The 27,877-nt window shown below is 39.4% G+C and overlaps 1 protein-coding gene across 1 annotated transcript in view; it reads right to left on the minus strand.

Moving 5' to 3' along the window:
• Positions 1-27,877, minus strand: part of LOC308273147 (testis-expressed protein 264 homolog) — a gene marked incomplete at both ends in the record, with an annotated part of 36,154 nt that overhangs the window by 7,391 nt on the left and 886 nt on the right. Inside the window, 4 exon segments of the mRNA XM_080710247.1 lie at positions 7,615-7,714; positions 9,849-9,955; positions 18,628-18,857; positions 19,741-19,858. Coding sequence (XP_080566373.1) covers positions 7,615-7,714; positions 9,849-9,955; positions 18,628-18,857; positions 19,741-19,858 — 555 coding nt within the window.

The following is a 27,877-nucleotide window of genomic DNA, read 5'->3' on the forward strand; positions in this document are numbered from 1 at the left end:
CATAAAATAGGGCATTCACAGTCAGCATGGATAGTGGATACAAAATGTAACCCAAGAAAACTCACTGGTAAGAAGACCCTGCACTGGAACCAAGAATCATGCAGCATATCATGGATCTAATATGGGCTTTAGGCCAAACAAAACTGCTTAGATCCTGAACTGGCTGCCAATTTGTCACATTGAACAAAATATTTAACGTTTCTGTGCTTCTTTTTCTAATGTGTAAAGTCAGGGTAATACTATCTATGGAGGAGTAAATAAGACCTTGAGCATTAAAAGGCCTAGCATTCTCTGACTTGTGGTTTATTTTCTCTCTATATATATAGAATATATTCTATATTTTTTATATTCCTTCTCTTTTTTCATCTTATATAAAGGTTGGCACAATGAAATGCTTTGTAGATGATCACATCTAAAGTAATTCACATTAGAGAAGAAATGAACAATACTGTTACTTTGATGTGAGTATTATAGCTTGGGCTACAGAGTTACATCATTGGGAAAACATCCCTCTTTCCAGCTCCTTGCCTCTAGAATAGAAAAAGAATCCAGGTCATAAAGACCCATTAGGATTTAAGGTCATAAAGGTTTTCTTTTAAAAAAAAAATTTTTTTTGCAGTACTGGGGATGGACCCAAGGACATTCTACCTCTGAACTATTTTTTCTTCTTTATTTTGAAACTGGATTTCACTGAGTTGCAAAGGACCTCACTAAATAGCTGAGCTGACAGAAAACCATGATCCTCCTGTCTCAGGCTCCCAAATGCTGAGATCACAAGCATACACTACCACTCTCAGCCTCATACAGTTTTGAAATATTACAATTGTCAGGACCTTAGATGTTTGCCAATGATCAGCCATCATTTACAGAGGAGACTGAGAGCTTGAAAGCCAGAGAAGTTGTTACCTAGTTCAATGTCACACACCAAATCTACTGGGTTCGCATTCAGTGCTATTCTAAAATGAAAGCTATCCCAAGAGGGTTGAATTTCTAGGTCAAAATAATAAATATTATGTAATACAACATGGTCCTAACTATGACCAGTATAAAAAACAGATGCACAATGAAAAATATTAAACTGTAAAGAGAACATGTGTTTATTTTTAAAAATGTGAACACATTAAGTGATGTTGTAGTTAAAATATACTATACACTAACAAAAAAATTGTCTAAGCAGCAAACCACTGAAAATGGGTGTCTACTGAATGCAACAGACATGATATACCCTGCCAACAAAAATCATAGGAGGAATTTAAGATAAAAAGAGAGACTTTACTTAAAAAGAGAGAGAAAACAGTTTGCATACCAGAAAGATGCAGAAGAGTGAGATCTGAAGGAACAATGGGAGGGGCTGGCTTATGTAGAGAAAGTTCCCAACCAGTTTCTCCATCTGGTCCAATCTGCAAATGAGGGAAAAAGGCATGCTTAATCCTGATTGGTAAGTTTTCTGTAAATGTGGGATGTGATCATGCCTGTTTATAATTTGTTGACATTTATATAAAATTCTTGGTTGTGGTTTATTGATCAGATCGAGACAGAGAAACGAGACTTTCTAGTGGCTGTGTAACTTGACAGTTGAAACAGGAACATACCCGGGAAAGGGCCACAATAGTTTATGATTCTTACAGGAATAGAGAGTATACTGTAACCCCAATCAGCAAATAATATCAGGATTTATTCTCAATTTTAGCCACTTCTTAGAGATTCAGGGTTTTTTTTTTAAGTTCACAGTCCCAAACAGAAACAACAAGAAACCCTGTTTATACTGAGCATATATATTCTTATAGCTAAGACTCTACAGCACAAGTTATGTACAAAAAGTAAATAATTTTGATCACTTATTGTTGTTTTAGCTCATAAGTTAGTATACTTAATAGTGAAATTAATGAGGATTCATGGACTAGAAGATCATTTGGATATACCTAATATATCCATTATGATGACTATATATATATATATATATATATATATATATATATGAAAATGACTTATTGGGGATGCCAGGAGAGTCCTGATAGTTTGAGCATAGATTTAGTAATGATAGACAGCATCATTGGAGATTGTGATATGAAATCTGATTAGTATTAATGTCAGACTTATTATAAAATTAATTAAGGTAATATTTGTAAGGACATAGAACTTAAATCTATTACATTATTCACCAGCAAATGCTTATTGCTAAAAGGTTATACAGAAAATATTAGGATATAGTAATTAACACAGAGACTTGGATATGTTTCTGTGCCTTGAAATACTATTAGTACCATCAATCGCATAGTCCTCTTAAATCACAAAACCATCTTGTATTGCATTTTATGGACTTTGGATAGATCAAATGAGGAAGGATAGCATTGGAAAAAATTTTCACTCTTAGAATAAATTAACCTGTTTATATTATCTAAGGAAAAATATTTTTATAATAACTTGACAATCTGAAATAAATCTTAAGAATATTTCCTTTGGAAGGAATCCATGGGATATATAACTATACATTGTAGTTAAGAAATTTAATACTCAAGTAACTCATTTCTAAAGAAATTTCCCCAAAGAAACTCAATTTATGCACAATAATCTGATCCATTTTACTATACAAGAATGAGAGCAATAACTTAAATTTTATTCTTAAAATTGTTTATTAGAAGACTAGATTCCAATATGTGTGTTTCAAATATAATGGAAATGAAATAGCACTGTTGGGGGCACTTTTCTCAATCTTGATAGGATGAAAGAATCACTATAAATGGTATTATTGAACAGTTGGACACACTAATACTGAAACACCAGAATGCTAAAGGGGCAGTGCTTCTGTCCCCGTTAAGAACACAAAATAAAAGTAGGAATGGGGTCAGTTTTTCAGATTTTGATTAAATAAAAATGAATTATAAAGGTTTTTTTTTCTTTTTTTGCAGCACTGGTCATAAAATCCAGGATCTCAGGCATGCTAAGAAAATATTCTACTACTGAGCTACACCCCAAGCCCCAAACATTTTATTATTAAGTATTCCTTGCTTACTACCTGTAGTTTTAAAAATATCAAATACAATCAATATTTACATATAACTTTCTTACACTGAAGTTCAATTTAAAAAAACAAAGGGCCTCTGTGCTGACATTTTATAAATGGACTCCACTTCACTCATTTCTGATATCTGCTTACTGGATAGGCTTATGAATTTCAATCCTGCCCTCAGAGTCTCTGAGCTAAAGAGACTTGTTTCTACATATCATGTGGCCAAGGCTGGGGGCTGCACAGCTGAGCTCAGGAGCAGAACAGTATTTCGCCTGGGCAGAAAGCCAGGACATTTCCATGAGTGGGCAGGTGTCCATGGACTGAATCATATGAAGCTTCATCTCTGGTACTGTGCAGCCCAGACATGCAGAGACTGCTTAACTGCTAGGATTTTTTATTTCCAACAGGAGTGATTAGCACCTTGGGACTGAGCTTGCCTTGAGATATAGGAATATTTTTAAAATAAGAAATGGAGGCCCTTAAGAGAGAGATACTTAGCTTCCTGCCAATGGAACAAGTAAAGACCTAAATGACTGAATTAAACAATAAAATATAGGTTAATTTATATTTTTGTTTTTAATAGACCTTAGGTGCTAAAGAATCGGATTACTCATACCTCTTGATTTGTGACACACCCTCATCATGACCTTCTTTCAGTGTGTGAGTAGATGCATTTATTTGATTAATTGGGGATATAAATGCATTTATAGTCCAAGTTTCATACTGAGCAATACTGAGCATTACACTGAACCTTACTCATCTGAGCTCAAAAGAAGGGGAGTACAGAGCACACAATCGGCACTGAATGCTTACTCCTTGCCAGGTGCTATGTTGAGCTCTTGCAAACATTATCTATTTAATTCTACCAATGTTGTCCCAGGGTAAGCAAAGGCAAGCTGAATTGCTTCTTATCCTCCCTGCTCCTTCTTCAACTACCATAAACTAGCTAGTCAGAAAAAAAAAATGCTGTGAGTGACAAGAACATTTCAGTGTAATATTCTTAGGTGGTTGGGTGGTTTGGTGTTGGGTGACTTTCAATTTTCACAGCTGAACTTTAGAATCTCATTAAAACAGTTTTTTGTTGCTCTTTGCTGGGTTTAAATCAGCAATGATTCAGCAAATGAGCAGACACAGCAGGTTGCCTCTCTTGGCAGGGATAAGGGACCTACAAAGAATATGATTTAGAAAGAAAAATGTGATTTCAGAGCTCAGACATTGTGAGTCCCTTTGTAAGAAGGGTCTTCTATAAATATGAACTGATCTTATATGTGAATAACCTTGAAAGTAAAAGAAGTCTCTTTCTTTTCTCTTTTTTTTTGTTTGCATTGGCAGAAGTGTTGGATGGGTGGATTGCTAAGAAGTTTGGAAATCTCTCTTAGTGTCTGATGCAACCTGGTATCCTGAATAACATGAATTTTTTAAAAAATTCTGAGCATAAAAAGAATATCTTTCAGATAGAGTAGTTGTGAATTCCCCAGATAGCTTTTACCTAGCATTTTAAAAGTTTGTCTTAGCATCTGCCTGAAAGAACCATGAAGGACTACTGAAGTGTCTCCATATTGATTACATATCAACTAAGGGGCAGAGGACAGTGCTCAGTGCTGCAGTGAATCAGACAGAGTCCCTCATTCAAGTTGCTCAGGGCCTGAGGAGCCCCCCGTTCACTCTTTCCTCCTAGAAATAGGACAGATCTCCAAAATTCGAATGTCAAGGAAGGAAGAAATAAGGGGCATAGAAAGGGCAAATCCTGCAAAAGGAGCTAAAATCAATGTGCTCTTTCAATTAAGATTTGCCATTGTGATCCAAGATCTGCAAAAGGAGAGAGGAGGAAGCCACTGCAGTGGGAATGCATGAAGGAGTCCTGATATTTGAGCCACTGCAGAATGAGTAAAGAATCACAAGGTTAAGGAAGACTTTCTAGCTGTCAGTGCATTCAGGAATGTGTCCTCTCCTCCTCACCACCAAGTCTTTTCCTTTGCATCAATTGCTGGGTTCTGTTATCTCAAGCTACCATGGGGCCAGCAGGACCCCCACCACTTTTGGAACCTATTCTTGCCTATCTTCTTCTTTTCCTCTCTCCTTTGTTCATCCCAAAGGGCCAGGTTCCTGCCTAATAGTACTAAATTATTTAAATTATTAAAATGTCTCTGAGAGGGTAGTCCATGGCAGAGTGGGCCAGTAAGAAGAGACCTGAAGAGACTGGAATTCTTGGAAGAGCCTTTAAAGCACCAGCGTCTATCTTTCTTTCTTTCTTTCTTTCTTTCTTTCTTTCTTTCTTTCTTTCTTTCTATTTCTTTATTTCTTTATTTCTTTATTTTTTTTCTTTCTTTCTTTGTCTTTCTTTTTCTCTCTTTTTTTCAGTACTGGGGATGGAACCCAGGGGCATTCTACCTTCGAGCTGCACCCCAGCCCTATTTTTTATTCTTTATTTTGAAAAAATGTCTCATTGAGTTGCAAAGGGCCTAAGTAGCTGAGGCTCTCTGCAAACCCAGATCCTCCTGTCTCAGCCTCCCAAATGCTGCCCAGCAGCATCTGCTTTTCATATCGAAGCTTCCTAGATCCTCCCTGGGTCTCTAGAGCCTGCTGACAGGCTCAGGTGGTAGGTAACTAGGTAGGTGACTCAGAGCCCTATCTTGTACACATATTATTTCAAGTCTCTGCTCAGTAGCATTCAAGGAGATTAGGCAGAAGCGGGTCTGCATTAAGGGTACAATGTCTCTCTTCAGCCCTGGAGCAGCTAGGGGTTCTGCAGTGTCAGGGAGGCCTTGTCTGGGTGCGGCAAGGAGAACAAGCCACTACTCAAGCCTGGCTGGCTGCTTAGGTCAGAGACAGAGTGCCCCACACTGCTGACTGCCCGGGGCTGTGGAGAGGAAGCTGCTGACAGGCTGGGCAGAGGATAATGCAAGCATTCACTCAAGCACAGAGAAAATGGAGGAGAGTGCAGATAGCTGAAGGGGTTTGGTGCACTGTCTTCCTCCCTGGCCACCCTGTAGTGAGGGCCACTTCTGGAGAGAGGAGATGTTGCTGCTGCAGAGCAACTTGAACTTTTGTCATCTGGCTGGCCTAAATCTATAATAAGTCTAGTTAAACATTTCTAGCATTTCCAAAAGCTCTCAATATCATTTCCCCCCAGTTAGCAGGCTGCTAAGAATAGGTGGATGGGCCCAAAACCCTCAAATCAGTTTGGGCGTAGTTCAACCTTTCCTTCCCTGATACGGAAGAGCTGGGTCAGATACTCCTTCCCTCTGTTGTCTCCTGATAAGAGCCCCAGTGGGGAATTAGGAGTCCCCAAGCCTATTTCCAGCCTCGCCACCATGAATGGGACCTCAGAGCAGTTATGTAACTGTTCTGGCCTTCTGTTCCTCACCTTGCAAATGGACTTAATAACCTCCCTCCTCCCTCCTCCCTCCTCCCTCCCAGGGTAACTAAGGAGGAAATGAGAAAGAGCCATCGGGCATGTCATATTAGGAGGTCAATACGTCCTCAAGACAAGGGTTGCAAGATTTTATGCAAAGGGCCAGTATTGTTACCATTATTGTAGGATTCATGCAGCACATCAAGTCTGTTGTATACTTTTTTTTCTGTCTTTTTGTACAACCCTCAAAAACTGAGAGTCACTGTCAAGCTTGTAGACAACATACATCCACAGGCTGGATTTGACACTCAGGTTGCAAGTCTGCTAAAGATGAACCACAGGAGAAAGCCAGCAGGAAGTTCAGGGACTGTGGAAAATCTCAAAATACATAGATTGGAGTAAATAAGTAACCTGTGAAGTATGTATAAATGTAAACAAATACACATATTCATGGCATGTTCTGACTTGTGGCCCCTACTAATGAAATTATTTGAATTCCACCCCATGGATGATTTTGTTCAAGTGATCCTAGTCTAACTTGCCATTTGCTTTAGTCTAGACTAATTTAGACTATTCTAAATTACTTAGGAGTCGTTTTTAGCTGGAAGCTAGCCTTCAGCCTCATCTTGGTTATTTGTCACCCAAAAACGTTCATTGAGCCCTGTGTAGAAACCCTGAGCAGGCTAGCTTGCCTCATGCATTATTTCTGAAGAAAAGGGGAACAGCATAACATAATATCCCAGAATGTTCCCTAAAATTTAGCCAACTTAAGGGAATAATGAGAGCAAGCCTGGGCCAGAAAGTTCAGAAACATATGATTGTGAAGGACTCTGGGTTGCTCTCATGCACACTGGGAATTATGGCAAGTTAGTGTTACCCATAACAAGCCACTTTCTTGCATGTATGTCAGGACAATTGCTCCTTGGCATGCTGGTTATATAAGTGAACTACGGAGCCAATGCTGATGATGTCACAGTTTCTGAAGCCTAACATATAACACTCCTTTCTGACTAGGGATGGGCATGGAGCTGAAGGCATGGGGGGAAGGATATGAATCCTTCAGCCAGCTGCCACCACTAGAAAAAACTCCATGAGAGAGAGGTGCTTTGCTTGGCAGAGCACTGTGAGGGATAAAGGTGTTACCCTCTTGTCACCACTGAACTTTCTTGGAGCAGTCATTGCTCTTGTAAGTCTTTCCCAAGAACCTCTATGTCTCACATGCTGTCTCTTTGGTTTGTTCACAGCCTACCAATATTCTGGAACAACTGTTAAGGAGGCAGGGCACCTCTCCAGCAAGAGCTGCCTGGGCAATGCTTTTACATGCCTTCTCAGGAGTATGGGGCAAAAGCCTTCATTGAGGAGCAGAACTGCCAATATAAGAAGCAATTAATGTTTTGTTTGTTTTTGTGGTATTTTTTCAAAATTTCTGTATTTTTATTTTTACTTAGTTTTAAAAATTTTTTATTGGTGCATTGTAGTCATACATCTTAATGGGATACAAGATGGTGGAGACGCACATGCACAAATTACCCAATTAGCCCTTATCCAATTCCTGCCCCATTCTCTTCCCCTCTCTCATTCTCATGCTTGGCTTAGTGATTGACTTTCATATTTGTTAAATTATATCATGTGCATTATATCCCCCCAGGTCACTTTATTTGCTCATCTATCGAATCTCCTTCTTCATCTAGAGTTCCTCCTATGGCCCATTTCTCCCTAGCTTTCACATATCAGGGAAAGCATCTGATTTCTTATATTTTTTGTGACTGACTAATCTCACTTAGCATAATGTCCTCCAGTTCCATCCATTTCCCTGTAAATGATGTAGTTGTATTTTTCTTTATGGCTGACTATAATCCCATTGTGTACATATCCCACAGTTTTGTCCATCTGTTGATGGACATCTTGGTTGATTCCATAGTTTGGCAATGGTAAATTGTGTAGCTATGAACAGAGAATTGGAAGTTTGGCTGCCTCCTCCTCCTCCTCCTCCTCCTCCTCCTCCTCCTCCTCCTCCTCTTCCTCCTCCTCCTCCTCCTCCTCCTCTTCCTCCTCTTCCTCCTCCTCTTCCTCCTCCTCCTCCTCCTCCTCTTCTTCTTCCTCTTCTTTTTTGTGGTACTGGGGATGGAACTCAGTGGTATTCTACCTCCAAGCTACACCCCCAGCCCTAGGTTTTAGTCTTTTTATTTTTGAAACAGGGTCTCACTGAGATGTGAAGGGCCTCGTTAAATAGCTGAAGCTGTCTGCAAACTGAGATCCTCTAGTGTCAGCCTCCTGAATGGTGGGACCCAGAAGTGGTATTGCTGGATCATATATAGTAGGTTCATTAACTGTGATAATTATCACACAAATAGTATCTTGTTGACCATGTGTTTTTAAATTATGTTATCATTTTTCTAATAAAGTAAGTTGGCAGCATCATTTCAAAAAGGAGAATTAAGGCAAAGAATATTTATACATGGAACATGAGACACTGAAGCAACTTTCATGATTAGACAGGGCAATGGTACCTATTTCTTGCAGTCTCCAATGAGATGTGAGGCCTTTTCTTCCTTTTGAACATCTTATTCTCCTTTTTTAGCCTCCTCCTTATTTGAAGGTAGTAGAAAAGCCACAGAATGAGGCCCTGCATGGACACAGAAGATAGCAAAAAATGTTTATTTTATTAACTTCCCTCCAAAATATTTCCAAAAAATTGCAGATTAATAACTCTTATTAGATTACAATACAACATGTCCTGTGTGGATGATTATTTCATCTTGTTAGGACATCGGTCAAAAGCTCAAAGCTACTATTTGAGCACTATACTAATGAACACTCTATTCTTCAGAGGAAAGCTCTAATCTTCCAACACAGAACATGTCTCAAACACAGACTAAGAATCTTAATGCTTGCACCTGGTCTCAAGAAGAAAAGTGTAGAGGGCTCAGGGTATCTAGCATCCCTCCTGGGCAGAACAACCCAAAGTACCCATTGTAAAGATGAGAACCATCTGCATGGATTTTTACTTTTGAAGGGAAATCCTTTAGAAATAAAAACATAGCCCAGGGCAGTGTTTGGTAACCATCAGACACAGGAGAGATGGATTCACTGAATGAAAACCCTATGAGGAATATGGAGGTAAGGCTTCTTTGGAGAGAAATTAGTCATGCTAATGAACCTAAAAGATGAATGGCTTATTTGGGAACACTATATAAACATCAATATTTTAATAACAGTATAATAAAGAAAAGATAGATGACTGGGTCTCCTACCCTGAAACTACAGAGATACAGAAATAAAAAATTCTTACCCTCTGATTTGTTTTATTAAACTACATGCATCTACCATTGTGTAATGTTTTAAAACATTGTTCTTTTACTAAAGCATAGGTCAACTGATTCCTGAATAAGCACAAGAGGTACCTTTTCATCTGGTGACCTCAGAGAACCTTTCCAGTGACCACTCATCCCTGTGGCAGGTGTGAGGATTTTCCAGCCTTACACTGAATATTCCTGCTTTGTCCTTAGACTTTGGGGAGGAGCATGTCCTGTTGTCCTGTGACAGGCAGTAGCCATTGGTGAGGAGAGGACATCAGCCTTGTAGGAGCCCTGAGGAGGGAGAGATATCAGAGAAGAGGGCACACCAAAATGCAAGCTCTGATTAACTGCTGGTTTTGTACTTTTAATTCATATTCTGCTATCCTTACACAGAAGATAGGTAAAAGCCCACTTAGGAGAGAGTGTGATTTGACAAAACATCCCATGACTCCCACTAGCTTCAGAATAAAATTGAAACTCAACAGTTGGCAGATAAGGTCCTCCATGATCTGACCTGAGCCTTTCTTTCTAATTCTAATCTCTATCACTCTCTCACATACCCCACTAGCCACTGTGAATGGCTTGTCCCTTCCCAGGTGTACCAATTTCCTCGGATTAACCTTTTGCTTTTCCTGTGCAAAAAGGCCCTGCCTCTTTTTTATGACTTGGTGAGTTACTACTCATCCTTCAAGTCTGCTGTGAATCCTTTCTTCACTCTCACAAGCAAAAATATTTCTTTTCTCTTTTCTCATTTAAGGCCTTGTACAAACTTCTTTAATGATATACATGACTCTCCAGGAGTTCTTTTACCTTCTTATTTATCTTTTCCATCAGTCTGGGAGCTCCTGACCAATAGAGGCTGTGGCTACTTACTGTTGTCTCTAAGCCTAATCCAGTGCTTGGCCATAGTAGTCTTTAAGAAGTATTGAGTGAATGGAGGAATAACCTGGAACAAGATATGGGAAGGCTTTTACAGCCCAGAAAATGTAATGCTATCCCCAGCAATATCCATGGTAGAATATTTGAAATGATCCACTGGAGACAGTAATAAAATATTAGAACTCCCACGTAGAGTTGCTTGTTGAAGCCTGGCATGATGGTACATATCTATAATCCCAGTCCTTGGGAGGCTGAGAAAGGAGGATCACAAGTTTGAGACCAATGTATGGTAAACTAGAGAGACCTTGTTTCAAAAATAAAAAATAAACATGGCTATTGGTGTAGTTCAGAAGTAGAATGCTTCTGGATTCAATCCCTAGTACCACCATCACAACAAAAAATCAGTATATTTTCTTGTTGAAAATTAACAATGAAAGTATGCTTTTCTAATATTTCATATGAACTGATAATATCATACATATTTAAGTCATAAGTATTTGTTAAGAATACACATAAAAATTGCAGGCCACTATTATAAAGAATTAAAGCCATTGAAAGATTCTGAGCAATGGAAAAATATGAAAAAAATGTATAGGAGAATCAGTTTTACAGAGAGGAGAAAGGGAAGGCCATTGATCAATTTGAAGAGCACTATAGCCGACAGGAGAAGAGATCAGACAAGTTCTTGGGCAAAAGGAATGAGGGGGAAAAGGAAGACCTAGAATCACTCTCATTATCTTTATGATTACCATTACATCCACAGGACTCCAACAGTAAGGAAGAGGAGCCCCATGGGGACACAAAAACACAGTATGATACAGGACAGTTTGTTGAATTCAGATGGGAAGGTAGAATACTTTGCCTTAGGCTTAGATTCTTTAAGTGAGGTTCTTTAACTGTTTTTCTCCACTTATTTAAAAAGGCAACAAATCACAGTCCTCCATCAAACCTGTCCAATCCCAGCCTGGACCTTCTTAGAAAGACTATTTATAGCAGGGTGTGGTGGTACATACTTGCAATCCCAGTGCTTGGGGTGACTGAGGCGGGAGGATCATATGTTTGAGAACAGCCTCAGCAAGTAATGAGATTCCTATCAACCTACTGAGACTGTTTCAAAATAAAAATGAAATAGGGTTGAGGATGTAGCTCAGGGTTAGAATGCCCCTGGGTTCAATCCCTAGTATGAAAAGAAAGAAAGAGTCAAAAGAAAAAGAAAAAAAGAAAGAGAGAGGGGGGTGCGGGGGGAAGGAGAGGGAGAGGGAGAGGGAGAGGGAGAGGGAGAGGGAGAGGGAGAGGGAGAGGGAGAGGGAGAGGGAGAAAGGCAGGCTATATTTAACCTCAGTTTATTGCCGTAACATTGCACAATTGCTGTGCCTGCCCTGCCGGGTGGCTGAACAGCTGGCTAGAGCCTTTGCTGGGTGAGCGACCTGGGTGACTGACTCCTGGCTGCCTCCAGTTGGCTTAGGAAACAACAAAAGAAGGCGGATTTGTTTGTCAGTTGAGCAACCTGCTCCTGTCCTGCCTCGGTCTAGATTTTCTTCCTTTAAATATTAACCCTCTCTTAAAATGTTTGTGCTTTGTGCCCAAGGCCAGAGATGGAGGAGGAAAAAATGGAAGGAAGAGGAAGGGTCCCTACATCAACAATCCAGTTGTGAAGTATCCGCACTGATCCAGGCACTATCCAAGCCCAGGGCTTTCAGAGTGGTAGAACCTCATTCCCATCCTTAGAGATGTACTGCCTAAAGGAGACAGACCTGTGAACAGAGAACAAAGGTGACAGGGTGTGGGCAGGACTGTCTCTGTGCCTTTTACTTGGTCTCTCTGTTTTCCAGAGGTTTAGTGGGTGGGGGTGGGGGGTCAGAGAAATGAGAAACTTGGAAGATTTTTGTCACCAAGGCAGTGGGCCTCACCTTGAAAGACATTTAAAGCACCGCCTCCTGCCCAGTAAGTCTGTTCTGGTGACTTTTGGATGGATCCCAGGCTTCAGCATTGACAGGCTTTCTGCAGGCTTCCAGCATAAGTGGCTCCTGAGCACAAGGGGATGCTGCTCTTCCAAAGCCTGGCCGAGACTCACTAGGCATCGGCCAGGCACAGGGCTAGTCCACCAGAGGCTAATGGAAAGAGGAGAAAGAAACAAAGAAGGAGCAAGAGAAAGGATTCGGGGAAGAACATGGAAAAAGAGAAGATCCAGAGCATGCAAAAGAGAAAAAGAATGTCTCTTTGAAAAGGTGACCACAGTTTACTAGACATTCTGGAGCCACTCAGCTGGTTGGAGTCCAGGGATAAGACAATATCCTGTCTTTATCATAAAGACTTGATGCCTTACAATAAGCAAGCACAGCACTATCAGAAAGCAAATTTCTCTAGAGTTTGGGGCTCTAGTAAACATCCCCTGTGGAACACAGCCTTTTCTTGGTCATGCCTTCTGTCTTTCTTAGGAAATCCCTGGTTGCAGCTTATTGTTTACCTTCAAGTGGCAGGATAAATAAAGCTCCTGGCCAGGGAAAGGGAGACTTTTAGAGAAGATGCACTAATGCAACTCCTTCCATGCCTCTCCTGGTTCTTGGCAGCTGTCTAGCTGCATGCCTACCCCTTTCCAGGCTAGTCCTCTCCAGAGCAGTGCTCAGCTGGCCATATCAGGGTGGTGGTGGACCAGCCCACTGAAGGTGGAGCTCTGGTGGCCAACTGCAGTTTCCTCCTATGCTCTGCAGATTCCACTCCATCCCAACTGCACCAAGAGAGTTTCTCTCCTAAACTAGATTCAGGCCACATCAGCAGCCCCAGCATATGTTTAGTCTAACCCTCGCACTCTTTGGTTCTTCTCCAGCATTTGATAGGAGGGTCCTGCTCTTCCAAGCACTGGTTTTCTAAAGTGTACTCTCTCCCTTCCACTGAAAAACACATCCTTTCCCTCACTTTTAAGCACTTGCTCAGGTGTTCCCTGTGAATTCATATTTTTCCTTTTCCCATTTGGAGTCCTCATATTATGGTGCTGAAGCTCACTGTTAAGATGGGCTCCACTGATTTGACTGCAATGTTCAGGGATGTGGGCTCAAGGAGTCACCAGAACATAATAGTTAAGAACTCTGGGCATCCTAAGTCAGAGTCTCAGCACTGCCACCTAGCAGCTGTGCCCCCCGGGGCAAGGTACCTCATGCCCTAAGTCTCAATTTAATTTTCTACAAACTGGGCAAACAACCATACTTACTATCAAATGAGCTAAGCTTTGGCCTAGATCCTGAAACTCTGTGGCCTTCAAAGAATGTTTGCTCTTCTTATCATACATATTTATATCCTCGCTTTTACTCGAATCCCTGTGGATTTAGTAGAGTAGATGTTAATACTACTTATTGAATACTGCTTATTGAATTAGTAGTTAAGATATATAATCATATCACTACATCAATACATTAGTACATTTTAAGAAGCAATGTACAACTCAATATATCCGTTCATACATTAATATTTTATGGTGTTTCCTGTCTGCAGAATTGTCTGAATATGCTCTGTCAATCTCTTCCTAGTCACTTCCTCCTGTGCCCATTGTCTCAGGCTGATTTTCTCATGTCTGATCCATCCTTGCATTTTCTTTCCTATTTTGGATGGAAGAAGCTAGAAAATGATAGCTATTTAAAAGGAACGTAACCTAAATCTGAGTTTCCTAGAGGAAAACAGCTGGGGAATTCAGACAAGTCTGTTATAAATGTTTGAATTCGGCTTCTCCTCCTGTCAGTCTTCACCTGGTGAAATGAGAAAAAACTAAACAAACTCTGGAATCTCTTTTAATTGCTATGGTCTATAATCTCCTTTGTGCATGCCTAGACTTTTAAGCTTAAAAAGTGTAAAGCAACTTTTGCGAACACAATTTAATGACTTCAGATGACCCCTGACTTTAATGATTTGACCTATGTTTTCTCTATTTTTCAGTAGGGCAAAAACAAAACTCATTTATGAGAAACCTGACTTTGAGTTTTGGATGTTAAAATTTTTCTACACTTGTAATAATGCTTGTGATAATGCTTGTGATACTCTCTCTTGATGCTGTACATAGGCTGCAAGTGTAGCTCCCATCAGCAATTCCATCACAAGAAGAAACAACTCACACTCTCCAGCACACTGTTGCTAAGCTGGGATATTCTAAAAGTTAGGTGTGTGGTGGGAGGGACTGGGGATTGAACTTTGGTTCTGCCTCTAAACTATACCCCCAATCCTGTTGTATTTTTTTTATTTTGAAACAGGGAGTCAAAAGGAGGCTGAGGGCTTTGATAGGTTGCTGAGGCTGCCTCAAACCTGACTCAGCCTCCCAAGAATTAGGATCAAGGTATTCACCACCACATCTGACTATACCTTTTCTTTTCATAAGTTGATTCATAAGTAGTGATCTAATCATAAGATAGCTCAGCAAGAAATTGAAAAACAATGCCTATTTCAGTCTTCTAATATAGAACAACCTGTTTGGCCAACATCCTTGAGGTATTCAAGATATTATGGGTTAAACTTGAGAAAGGCTGAGTTGAGGAAACATCCCCAAAGCAAGCAATGGGTATACTCGACCTTAGCAAGCTGCAGTAGAGATATAATCATCCCAAATATTCAGCTTACTGAAACCAACTGGCACAAACCCTCCATTTACCAAGGTTTTTTGCCACACTGATGGAATGCAGTCAACTCCCTACAATTCTATTACAGCACGATGAGTGATAATATTAATTAGGATTTCTGGGGAAAGTGCTTTGTTACACACAAGTAGATTGATAATATTGCATGTCTGTGTGTATGTGACAGGGTCAAGCCAGGAAAGGAACCTACTCAGATACCCTCCTTGGAGAAGAGCTTCATTTTTAACTTAACTTTCAGGCAGAAACATATAGAATTGAGAAGGGAGGGGCACTGCAAATCAGATCAGCCAAATCAAATCTGGTGACCAATATTACTGTTGTTCTGCAGAATAATTACCCTAAAGCATGGGAACAAAGCATATTCTGTAGATCTGTAGCTTTTTGGTAAGTTTGTTGGCAAAATATTGGGTTAATTGAACTGGTTTCTCTAACAGCGGGATTTCAGAGGACCTTTATTATACTAATTATCACTATGAATTCAAAGAAAGTATTTGTATAGGTATTTATTGAATTGATTTTACTACCAAATCTCCTCATATTTTTGGCCAACACTTCCTGGAGATCTTCCAAGACTCTCCAGAAATATTAGAGTCCTCTTTCTGTTTTATTATTCAAGATGTAAATGCCAGCTGCCAGAAGAAGTTGAACGAAACCTGTAAGGCAGGAACTAGATAAAGAAACTGTACTCAGAGCTCCCACCATGAAAAGCCTTCAGCTCTCCTCCTCTGTGGGGCCAGACCTCTCCCTGAAGGCTTCCATGTAGGGCCTCAGTTCCTAGCTAAGACTTGCCTTACTTACCATCAGACTCACCCATGTGACCATTAACTCCTGACTCCTCCCTTTGCTTGATATTTTAACCCAGGCCTGGAGCTTATAACAAGAAGGGTCCAAAGTTACATCATCAATATTTTCACATTACTATAACATTGGATTATAAAGTATTCCCTTATTTCATCACATTTTAAGTCATTATTTGTTGTTTTTTGGGGGGAGGAGGAATCTTTTTACAACCCCTTTTGTTCTATGAACTACCTGAGTTAGTAATTATTCTATTAGCTTCTTGTGCTCACTAAAGTTTAATCTGTTTTTTAGTCTTTATGCATCATCTTACTTGTTTTCATCTCTGACATTTGAAGGCAAGGTTTTCTTCATTTGAAGGCAAGGAGAAATCTTAATTTGTTTTTGCTTTCATGTTTATTATTAATACTGTGGTTTTTTTTTTTTACTATGTTTTTAAAGTTATCTGCACAAAATGTTCATGTCTCCCTATGTCTCATGTGTTGGAAATTTAGTCCCCAGTATGGTCTACCACATAAGAGGTGGCGAAGCCCTTGAAAGGTGAGGCCTGGAGTTAGGACATTGCTGTGTGACTTCAGAAAGGATTAAGAGAGTTCTCCTGGGATTTTGGTTAGTTCTCCTGAGAATAAGTCATTATAAAAGAGAAAGCCTGGCCTCTCCCAATCTAGAGCTGCCTGTCTTGCCCTGTGATCTTTCTTCCTCACATATGCTCCAACCATGATCCCCTCTATCATGATACTATATGGTCCCAGGGTTCCTGGATATATGATGTTACCGTGCCGTGTGGACTTGAGCCTCCAATCCTATGAGGCAAATAAATTGCAGCCTCAGGTATTTGATGATAGCAATGGAAAGCATATAATACAGATAGTTCTGAAATAGAAGTGGCATAGAATAGGAGGACTTCTCCCTTTTTATTTCAAAGATCTATACTTCATTTGTCCCTTTGGGGGTTTGGTCCTCAAGCCTTTGAAACTCTAAAGATACTAAGTTTTCTTTGTAAAGAAAAATAAAAGCGGATTTCTGAAACTATAGGATAAATTTTAAATTAAATCTAAAACCTTCCATCTGAATGAAACACTGCCCTTTAGTTCCAATATTTATCTCAATTAGCATTACTTATATTCAAGTTTAAAAAATGTCCTTCTGGATTTTTCTCTCTCCACTTAGCTACTTGACTAGCCTATTTTACTCACAATAATGCAATTTCTTCCGTTCTTTTAACCATTCCCCTAGCTCCTAAGACCTGGATGCTCTGGGCCTATACTTACAGCTACTTTTGGGGAATAAAAGAAGCCTTTCTGGAGGCCCTAGGACCTCCTCCCTCCTGTCCCTTCTTTCATTGTTTTTAGCTTATTACATATGGCAGCCTTTACATAGTTGAACAAGTTCAGATCCTCGTGGTATTTTTTTCCTCATTCCATTAGTCTAATGTGATCTCTTTTAAATCCTATACATTTTGTAACAACAATTCCTCTTGCATATATCTATTTTATTCTATCCCCAGCTCTTACTCCCCTCTTTTCCGGACTGTTCAGTGACTTCTTTGTTGGTTTTCCTGTGGTCTTCCCTTTATCTACTCTAAATCCTCATCTACTCATCAGCCAAAAAATTTCATTTTTCATCATCAATGAGTTCTCCCCACTCCAACCACAACTCACTGTCAGTCTCTGTCATCTAATCCTCACAAATGGCGCAAGGTGCAGCTACCTCTAACTCATTGCTTCAAGAGAAGGACTATATGCCATTGTGTACCAGAACCAAGTAACTAGCCTCTCTCTTATCCTCTGCTATGGTTTGGATGTGGAATGGCTCCCAAAGCCTCATGTGTTAATTCCCAGTGCCCCAGTGTTCAGAGGTGGGGGCCTATGGAAAGTGATTAGATCATAAAGACTCTGAACTCATTAGTGGATTCATAATTTGAATAGACTACCTGGAGGTGGTAGGAACTGCAGGAGGTGGGATCTGGGTGAAGGCAGTGGATCTTTGAGAAAAATACTCTTGGAGATTTTATTGTTTCAGGACTCTCTCTTCTCCCCTCCCCTCCCCTCCCCTCCCCTCCCCTCCCCTCCCCTCCTCTTCTCCTCTCTCTCTCTCTCTCTCTCTCTCTCTCTCTCTCTCTCTCCTTCCCCACGAACATGAAGTGAGCAACTCTGCTCTACCACACCCTCCCTGCTATGATGTTTTGTTTCACCATAGGCCCAGAATCTACAGAGCCATGTGACTATGGACTGAAACCTCTGAAACTGTGAGCCAAAATGAATCTTTCCTTCTTTAAATGGATTTACTCAGATATTCTTTTATTTTATTTTTATTTGGTGGTACTGGGGTTCCTGGAAGTCCTTCTACCTCCAGGCTAAACTCCCAGACCCATTTTATACTTTTTATTTGGAAACAGGGTCTTGTAAGCCAGCGAGGCTGGCTTCAAACCCACGCGATCCTCCTGTCTCTGCCTCCCAAGCGTGGGGATTACAAGCATGTGCCACCATGCCTGGTGATTTACTCGGATATTCTGTCATAGCAACAAAGGCTGACTAACACACCCTCTCACCCCAAACTATAGAGACTTTCTATAAATGACCAAGGACCATCTTCCCAAGGCTCCAGGAATTCTTCCTGGATCCCAGGCTGGTCTGGTTTTCTCAGTTTAGATCCCATAATTCATACCAAGAGCCTCCTACTATGCCTAATCTCCAAAAAGAACAGCACAATTGGATTATCTGATGAATTTAGGAGTTGATTTTTGGCCACAGAAAGCCCCATACAACTTAGGGGACCAAGACACTGCACACTGGCCAAGGTGTTGCACTGGTAGCCTTCTACTAATTGAGCAGGGTGCTCAGAAGGACTCCCAGTGCCAATGCTAAAGAGATGTGAGAGATGAAATTTACTGCAACCTTTTAGAGACCATAATAAATACTTTATTTATTCATTGGGTCATCCTACAAATATTTATAGAGAGACTATCATCTTCCAGATACATTTTTTGGTGTTAGGGACACAACAGAAAATATGTCAGACAAGGTTCTTCTCATAGAATCTGTATTCTAGTGTTTAAAGAAAAAATACAATATATATGTTAATTCATACATAGAAGTAAGTACCATTAATGGTTTTTTAATTATTTATTTGTTTGTTTGTTTATTTATCTATCTATTTATTTATTTGTGGGTCTGGGGATGGAACTCAGAGGCATTTGACCTCCGAGCTACACCCCTGCCCAAATTTTTTTAATTCGATATTTTGAAACAGGGTCTCACTGAGTTGTGGAGGGCCTCACTAAGTAGCTGAGGCTGTCTGCAAACTGTGATCCTCCGGTATCAGCTTCCCAAAGGCTGGGATTACAAGCATGCGCCACCATGCCCGGTTCCATTAATGTTTTAAGACAGAAGAAAATTAAATAGGTGAATGACTGAGAAGAAAGATCTGTGTTTAGATGAAATGTTAAATAAATTAACCTCAGATATATGACATTTAATCAAAGGTCTGAATGATAAGAAGATAGCATGCCATTTTTGGTACAAGAGTACTAGGGACAGAAATCAGCAAAAGTGCAAAACCTAATGAACTTGGATGAATCTGAAGAACAGAAAAGAGGACAATAGCTGGGCTTGATGAGCAAAGAGGTGAGTGAGAGGAAATAAGGTCAAACAGGAAGACACAGCCAGATCACACAAGTTTTGGTAAATTTGTATAAGACATTTGCATTTGGAAGTAGGAAGCCAAGCTCTGCAAACCCAGAAAAAGCAACACCGGAGACCAGGGTGACTGAAGACTTACCTAAGTTTCTGCTGGTCACACAGGGTGTATACATGGACACAAGGAGTGAGTTACTACCAAGGTTCTCAGATGTCCCCACCCTGGAGCTTATATCTTCATAAGAGGCCTGGTCCTTGGGCTAGTAAAACATTCAAACAAGGAGATTCAGCAGATCTAGAGAAAGACCGCAAAGACTTTATGGTATTTAAGTAGGTACTGCTAAGGGTGAGGGGTTGGGAAGATAGGTAGAGTGCCCAGGATTAAGGGAGGCTGGAAGATTTCAGCTCCTCGAAGACAGTGTGATTGCAGCCTCAAGACAAAAGCAACATTGGATTTTTGTCAAAGAAGCAAAAATCATCAATGCAATAGGCTACTTGTGTCTCTAAAATTCAGATGTTAATGCAATAGACTGAGTGTTCATGTCTGCTAAAATTAAGATGTTGAAACCTAAACTCAGTATGATAATATTAGGAAGCAATTAGGTTATGAGGGCAGAGCCCTCTTGAAAAGATTTAGTGGCCTTATAAAAGGGACCCAGAGAGTAATATTGTCCTCTTTCTACCACATTAGAATACAAAGTGAGGTCTGCAGTCTGCAACCTGGAAGAAGGTGCCCACCAGAATCTGACCACACAGATATCCTGACCTTGGGCTTTAAGTCTCCAGAACTGCAAGAGATAAACTTTTGTTGTTTATAAGTCACCCAGTCCCTTGCACTTGTGATAGCCACCCAAATGGACTAAGACATCCACATTAATCATTAATAGCCCTTAGATATGCCGTCCCTTCTTAGTTATGATTTCTTATATTGTGCGTGTCCTGAAACAAAATGTACAAGCCTATAAAAATAAATGTAAAAGTGACACCCTGATATTTATGCAGGGTAGACCCCAGACATATCCAATATGCTAATAGTATAAACCCATCCCTAGGCAAAATGGCCTCCTCCACCTTTTTAATGGCCTAATATGCAGCTCCCCTTAAGAAGGGCTTTCTTCTTTCATAATTATTCTTTTTTTCCTTGCATGGTAGTTTTACATTTGCTAATATTCAATGGTTAAAAAAAAGAAACCCTACTAAATAGAAGGTACTTTGAAAGTGCTAAGACTGTTTAGTTCTCTGATGAGCCCTATGCCTTGGCCCACAGTGAGACTCTGGAATAAAATTAGGCCTGTATAAAGGATGAATGGGTCCAGTCTGTCTCTGCAGAGCTCAGCAGTATGGACTGGGCCAGAGTCATCACTTGCTTCATACGCCTAAATAGAGAGCCTTTCATTCAAAAATCCCAAGACACTTCACAGCTGCTAAAGTGATCCTAAGAAAATATTTGCAGCCACACAGTACAGGTGGGAAGATGGAGGCCCCAAGAAGAAAAAGACTTGGCCTGAGCCCCAAGAGTTAGCTGTAGAGGAGGACCAGAATCCAGGATCTGAACCAGCTCAGAGCTTTGTGTGTAGTACTAGGCCTGGGAAGGGCCTGGTGGCATTTTGTGACTGAGAAGTTTGAGTCATGATTAAACTAAGTTGAAGGTCTACAATAAGAGCCAGGTTCTTGACTACTGCTGCTTAATCTAGTGCCCCCCGGGCACCAGCATGTGGTGCTTTGGTGACACACAGTTCTAAGTGGTTAAAGAGTTTTAATCGTTAAAGCCCTCTAATAAGATGGACAGTGTCTGTCAGAGAAAGCATGTGCAGAAGAATGTTTCCCATGCTCCTGACAAATTTGGTTTTTTGTGTGGTCCTGGGGATGGAACCCTTCTCTGGGCTACACTCCCAGACCTATTTTTTTTTATATTTTTATTTGAAAACAGGGTCTCTTAAGCCAGCGAGACTGGCTTTGAACCTGTGCAATCCTCCTGTCTCTGCCTCCCAAGCACGGGGATTACAAGTGTGCACCACCATGCCCGGCATGACAAATTCTTTTTTTTTTTAATTTATAGCCATTTTATTATTTTTTTCTTTTAACAAATTTTTTATTGAACATAAATAGTTTACATTTAAACTATTTTTGGTGCTCTCTCCCCCCTGCCCCCGTTTTCCCTTCCCCCTCCCACCAATGGTTGTCCAGGTTAACTATGTCATATTCATAATTTTATACATATTCAGATGTAGACCCTCATTAATCAAGATAAGCCTTCCTCCTCTCCTATCTTTCCATTCAAACTTTGCTGATATTTCCCCTCCATTATCTGGAGTCCCACTGGTATCCTCTGTTTCCTAGTTTGGGCATATTAGAGGAAACATATGTACCTTCTCCTTCTGTGCTTGGCTGATCTCACTTAACATAATGTTCTCCAGGGCTTTCCATCTTCTTGAAAATGATATAATTTTGTTTTTCTTTACGGCTGAATAGAATTCCATTGTGTTTATTTCGCAAAGTTTTGCTATCCATTCATCTGTTGATGGAGATCTGGGTTGGTTCCATATTTTGGCTATTACAAATTGTGCTGCTATGAACATAGGTATGCATATGTTGCTGTATTTCTCTGAATTCAACCCCTTTGGAAAGATACCCAGGAGTGGTATAGCTGGATCATATGGTGGATCTATTCCCACCTTTCTTAGGAATCTCCACAGAGATCTCCATAGTGGCTGTACTAGTTTGCATTCCCACCAACAGTGTAAAAGAGTTTCTTTTTCCCCACATCCTCGCCAGCATTTGTTGTTGTTTGATTTCTTTATGCTTGCCACTCTGACTGGTGTTAGATGGAATCTCAGTGTAGGTTTGATTTGCATCTCCCTGATGGCCAGTGATGATGAGCATCTTTTCATTTATCTATTGGCCCTTTGTATCTCTTTTCTTGTGAAGTGTCTATTTAGTTCATTTGCCCATTTCTTGTTTGGGTTGTTTGTTTTGCTAGTGTAGAGTCTTTTGAGCTCTTTGTATATTCTGGATATTAGCCCCCTATCAGAATGGTGGTTGGTAAAGATCTTTTCCCATTCTGTAGGCTTCCTCTTTAGGTTATTGATAGTTTCCTTTGATGAGAAGAAACTTTTTAGTTTGATGCTATCCCACTTGTTTATTCTTGCATTAATTTCCTGAGCTTTGGGGGTTTTGTTGAGAAAGTTACTGCCTGTGCCAATATGTTGTAGTGTTGAACCTATGCTCTCCTCTACTAACTTCACAGTCTCAGGTCTAATTTCTAAGTCTTTGATCCATCTTGAGTTGATTCCTGTGTTAGGTGAGATATAGGGGTTTAGATTCATCTTTTTACAAATAGTTAGCCAGTTCTCCCAGCACCATTTGTTGAAAAGGCTGTCTTTTCTCCAGTGAATGTGTTTGGCCCCTTTGTCAAAGATTAATTGACTAAAGATGTGTGGGTTTGTTTCTGTATCTTCTATTCTAATCCACTGGTCAGTATATCTGTTATAGTGCCAGTACCATGCTGTTTTTACTACTATTGCTCTATAGTATAGTTTGAAGTCTGGGATTGTAATGCCTCCTGCATGTTTCTTATTGTTGAGAATTGCTTTGGCTATTCTAGGTCTTTTCTTTCTCCATATAAAGTTCATGAATGATATTTCTAGGCCTCTGAAGTATGTCGCTGGTATTTTAATGGGAATTGCATTGAATCTATAGATCAGTTTTGGCAGAATGGCCATTTTGATGATATTTATTCTGCCTATCCATGAGCACGGGAGATCTTTCCATCTTCCAAGGTCTTCTTCAATTTCTTTCTTTAATGTTTTATAGTTTTTGTTGTAGAGGTCTTTTACATCTTGGGTTAGGTTTATTCCTAAGTATTTTATTGGTTTTGAAGTTATAGTGAATGGAATTGTATTCTTTGTTTCTTTCATTGTGGATTTGTTGTTGGCATAAAGAAAAGCCACTGATTTCTTTAGGTTGATTTTGTAACCTGCGACTTTGCTGAATTTGTCAATCAGCTCCAGAAGTCTTTTGGTTGAGTTCTTTGGGTCTTCCAGATAAAGGATCATGTCATCTGCGAATAAGGATAATTTTAATTCCTCTCTTCCTATGTGAATTCCTTTGATTTCCTTCTCTTGTCTTATTGCTGTAGCAAGAGTCTCAAGGACTATATTGAAAAGGAGTGGTGATAGTGGGCATCCTTGTCTTGTTCCTGACTTTAGCGGAAATTCTTGCAGTTTTTCCCCATTCAATATAATGTTGGCTTTGGGTTTACAGTATACTGCCTTAATGATGTTGAAGTACTTTCCTTCTATCCCAATTTTTTGCAGTGTTTTTAACATAAATGGGTGTTGGATTTTGTCGAATGCTTTTTCAGCATCTATTGCTATGATGATGTGGTTTTTGTTCTTGGTTCTATTTATGTGGTGAATAACATGTATTGATTTGCGTATGTTGAACCAGCCTTGTTTTTCTGGGATGAAACCGACTTGGTCATGATGTATTATTCTCTTGATATAGTTTTGAATGCGTATAGCTAGTATTTTGTTTAGAATTTTTGCATCTATGTTCATTAAAGATATTGGTCTGTAGTTTTCCTTTCTTGAGGTATCTTTATTGGGTTTGGGGATTAATGTGATACTGGCCTCATAGAAGGAATTTGGAAGAGTTCCATCTCTTTCAATTTCCCAGAACATGTTATGAAGTATTGGTATTAGTTGTTCACTGAAGGTTTTGTAGAATTCAGCTGGGAACCCACCTAGGCCTGGGCTTTTCTTTGGTGGAAGAATTTTTATTGCCATTTCTATTTCTTTGGTTGTTATTGGTTGGTTTAGGCTTGCTATGTCCTCTTGGCTGAGTGTAGGAAGGTTAACTGTGCTTAGAAATCTATCAATTTCGCCGGGCGTGGTGGCGCACGCTTGTAATCCCCGTGCTTGGGAGGCGGAGACAGGAGGATCGCGCAGGTTCGAAGCCAGCCGTGCTGGCGTAAGAGACCCTGTTTCAAAAATATAAAATAGGTCTGGGAGTGTAGCCCGGAGGAAGGAGGGATTCCAGGAACCCCAGTACCACCAAAAAAAAAAAAAAAAAAAGAAATCTATCAATTTCTTCCAGGTTTTCAAGTATATTGGAGTATAAATTTTTAAAGTAGTTTCTGATAATATTTTTAATTTCTCTGATAATATTTTAATTAATCTGTGGTGATATCTCCCTTTTCATTTCTAATTTTGATAATTTGAGTCGATTCTCTTTTTCTTTTGGTTAGGTTGGCCAGGGGTTTATCAATTCTATTAATCTTTTCAAAGAACCAACTTTTTGTTTTATTGATTCTTTGAATTGTTTTTTTGTTCTCTATTTCATTTATTTCTGCTCTAATTTTAATGATTTCTTGCCTTCTGCTGGCTTTGGGAATAGACTGTGGCAGAATTTCTAGGTCCTTGAGTTGTGTCAATAGGTTCTTTACTTGGTGGTTCTCTGTCCTTCTTATGTGGGCACTCAATGCAATAAACTTTCCTCTTAATACTGCCTTCATGGTGTCCCATAGATTTTGGTAGGTTGTATCTCTGTTTTCGTTTGTTTCCATAAATTTCTTTATTTCTTCCCTAATTTCTGCTCTTACCCATTCATCATTCAATAGTGTATCATTCATTCTCCATGAATTTGGATACTTTCTTTCGAGTTTCCTGTTGTTGATTTCCACTTTTATTCCGTTTTGGTCTGAAAAGATGCAAGGAATTATATTACATTTTTTGAATTTGCTGGTATTTTCTTTGTGTCCCAGGATGTGGTCTATTTTGGAGAAGGTTCCATAGGCTGTTGAGAAGAATGTGTATTCTGTAGTTCCTGGTTGAAATAATCTGAAAATGTCTATTAGGTCCATTTGGTTTATGGTTTCCTTTAGTTCTAAAGCGTCTTTACTCATCTTTTGCCTTGAAGATTGATCCAGTGGTGTGAGAGGCATATTAAAGTCTCCCAGAATTATTGTATTTGGGTCTACTTGGGATCTTATGTCCAGAAGGGTTTGTTTTACAAATGTGGTTGTACCCACATTTGGGGCATAAATATTTACTATCATTATATCTTCTTGGTGTATTGTTCCTTTTAATAAAAGGAAGTGCCCTGATTTGTCTCTTTTGATGTGATTTAGTTTAAAGTCTGTTTTGTTGGATATTAGGGTTGCTACCCCTGCTCTTTTTAGGTCACCGTTGCCATGGTATATCTTTTTCCATCCTTTCACTTTCAGCCTGTGAATGTCTTTGGCTGTGAGGTGAGTTTCTTGCAGACAGCATATATTTGGATTATGTTTCCTAATCCACATTGCCAGTCTATGTCTTTTGATTGGTGAGTTAAGTCCTTTGACATTAAGAGATATTATTGAAATATGATTTTTGTTTTCTGCCATTTTGTGTTCTGTCTACTCTTGGGTGGTGTGATCTTTCTTCTTTACTTAAATGGCCCACTTATTAACTTCCTCTCTTCTCTGATTCTGAAGTCTGCTTCTTTTTTCTTCCTTATGGTTTATTTCTTTAAGAATTTTCTCTAGTGTTGGCTTTGAATTCATGAATTTTTTCAGATTCTGTTTATCCTGAAAGACTTTGGTTTCACCATTGATCTTGAATAGTAGTTTTGCTGGATAGAGTAGTTTTGGTTGGAAGTTATTTTCTTCTAGGGTCTGAATCATGTCATACCAGTGTCTCCTAGCATTCATGACCTGGGTTGTATAGTATGGGGTGATTCTTATTGTTTTGCCTCTATATGTCACTCGTCCTTTTGTTCTCACTGCTTTTAAGATTCCTTCCTTAGCCTCTATATTGGTCATTTTGGTTATTATGTGGCGTGGAGTGGTCTTTCTTTGGTCCTGTCTCAGTGGAGTTCTGTATGCCTCCTGGACATCAAGGTCCAAGTCTCTTTCCATATTTGGATAATTCTCTGAGATTATATCCTTGAAGATATTACAGATGCCCTTGGTCTATACTTCCATCCCTTCTTCAATGCCTATTATCCGTAAATTAGAATGCTTCATATTATCCCATATTTGCTGGATGTTTAGGTTTTGTTGCTGTAAAGATTTCTATATATTTCTGTGTTTTCGGTTTGGGATGTACTGTGTTCTAATATTGATATTGTTTTCCATTTCATCTAATCTTCCAGAATTTCTCTCTATTGCTGTCTTCATTTCACGTATTGCCTCTTTCATTTCATTCCAGACCTCTTTCTGATTCTTTTTTAGTGTTTCTAACTCACCTTTCACCTCCTCTATACTTGTTTTAAATCCTTTCATCATTTTGTACATCAAGATTCTGAACTCCCCTTCTTGCATTTCTAGTGGGTCAGTATTCATGATTTCTGTTGTCTCTTCATAATTCCTGGTTCTCATATTTATAGCATTCTCTGTCCTGTTTTTCTGATTTCTACCCATCGTTTGTGAGTATTATGCTTATTCCAATCTTAATATTAGGAGTTTAGGGGTATTGGCAAGTCAGCAGAGCTTTTCCTGTGTTGAGGGTGGGTGATGTGGGAGGAGCTGGGGTGATGGGTAAAGGAATCAGATTAGATAGAAGATATGTTTAGGTTGAGAAAGACTTTAAGTATGATAAGGTAATATCTTGCTGTGAATGAGAGTTAACTAGTAGGACTCTTGTCCTTAGTAGAGTAAGTAAGGAGATATGAAATACTTTGAGTATTAAATAAGGAGGTATATTATGGGGAAAAGTTTTGGGGAAGAAAAGTGTATAGGTTAGTGTGGGGAAGTTTGTAAGAGGGGTAATGGAAGGAGCAGACAAACATAAAAGAAAAATCCACACAAGATACCAAGACTATTACGTAATCCAAGAAAAAGAAAGAAAAAACAATCAAAGGAGGAGAACGAAAAAAGGAAGGATAGAGGAAGAAAGAGGAAAAAAGGACAAGATTAAAATAAAAGGAACTAGCAACTGTGTGAAATCAGAAAACAAGGCAAACTATCAAATATATATATATAAAAAAAAGTTAAAGTAAAAGAAGAATGGGGAAAAAATAAAACAGCAATAACCATAACAAAACAAAAACACTGTAAAAGCAAAACAAAACAAAACATCCAAAGTAACAGTAAAAAAAAAAAAAAAAAAAAAAAAAAAACAGTCCTACTTATTTACGAATATGGTGTCAGATCCATTTAATATTTGCGTATCTGATTGCTTTGGTAGTTTTCAGAATATAATCCAATGTCTCTTAGTTTTCTTTGTACTCTATTTTTATCTTCTTAGGTCACTCTGAGTGTTTGGACACCTTTCTTTCTTTTAACTGCTTTGAGTTTA

This window comes from Muscardinus avellanarius, assembly GCF_963383645.1.
Source record: "Muscardinus avellanarius genome assembly, chromosome: 14".
Lineage (NCBI taxonomy): Eukaryota > Metazoa > Chordata > Mammalia > Rodentia > Gliridae > Muscardinus > Muscardinus avellanarius.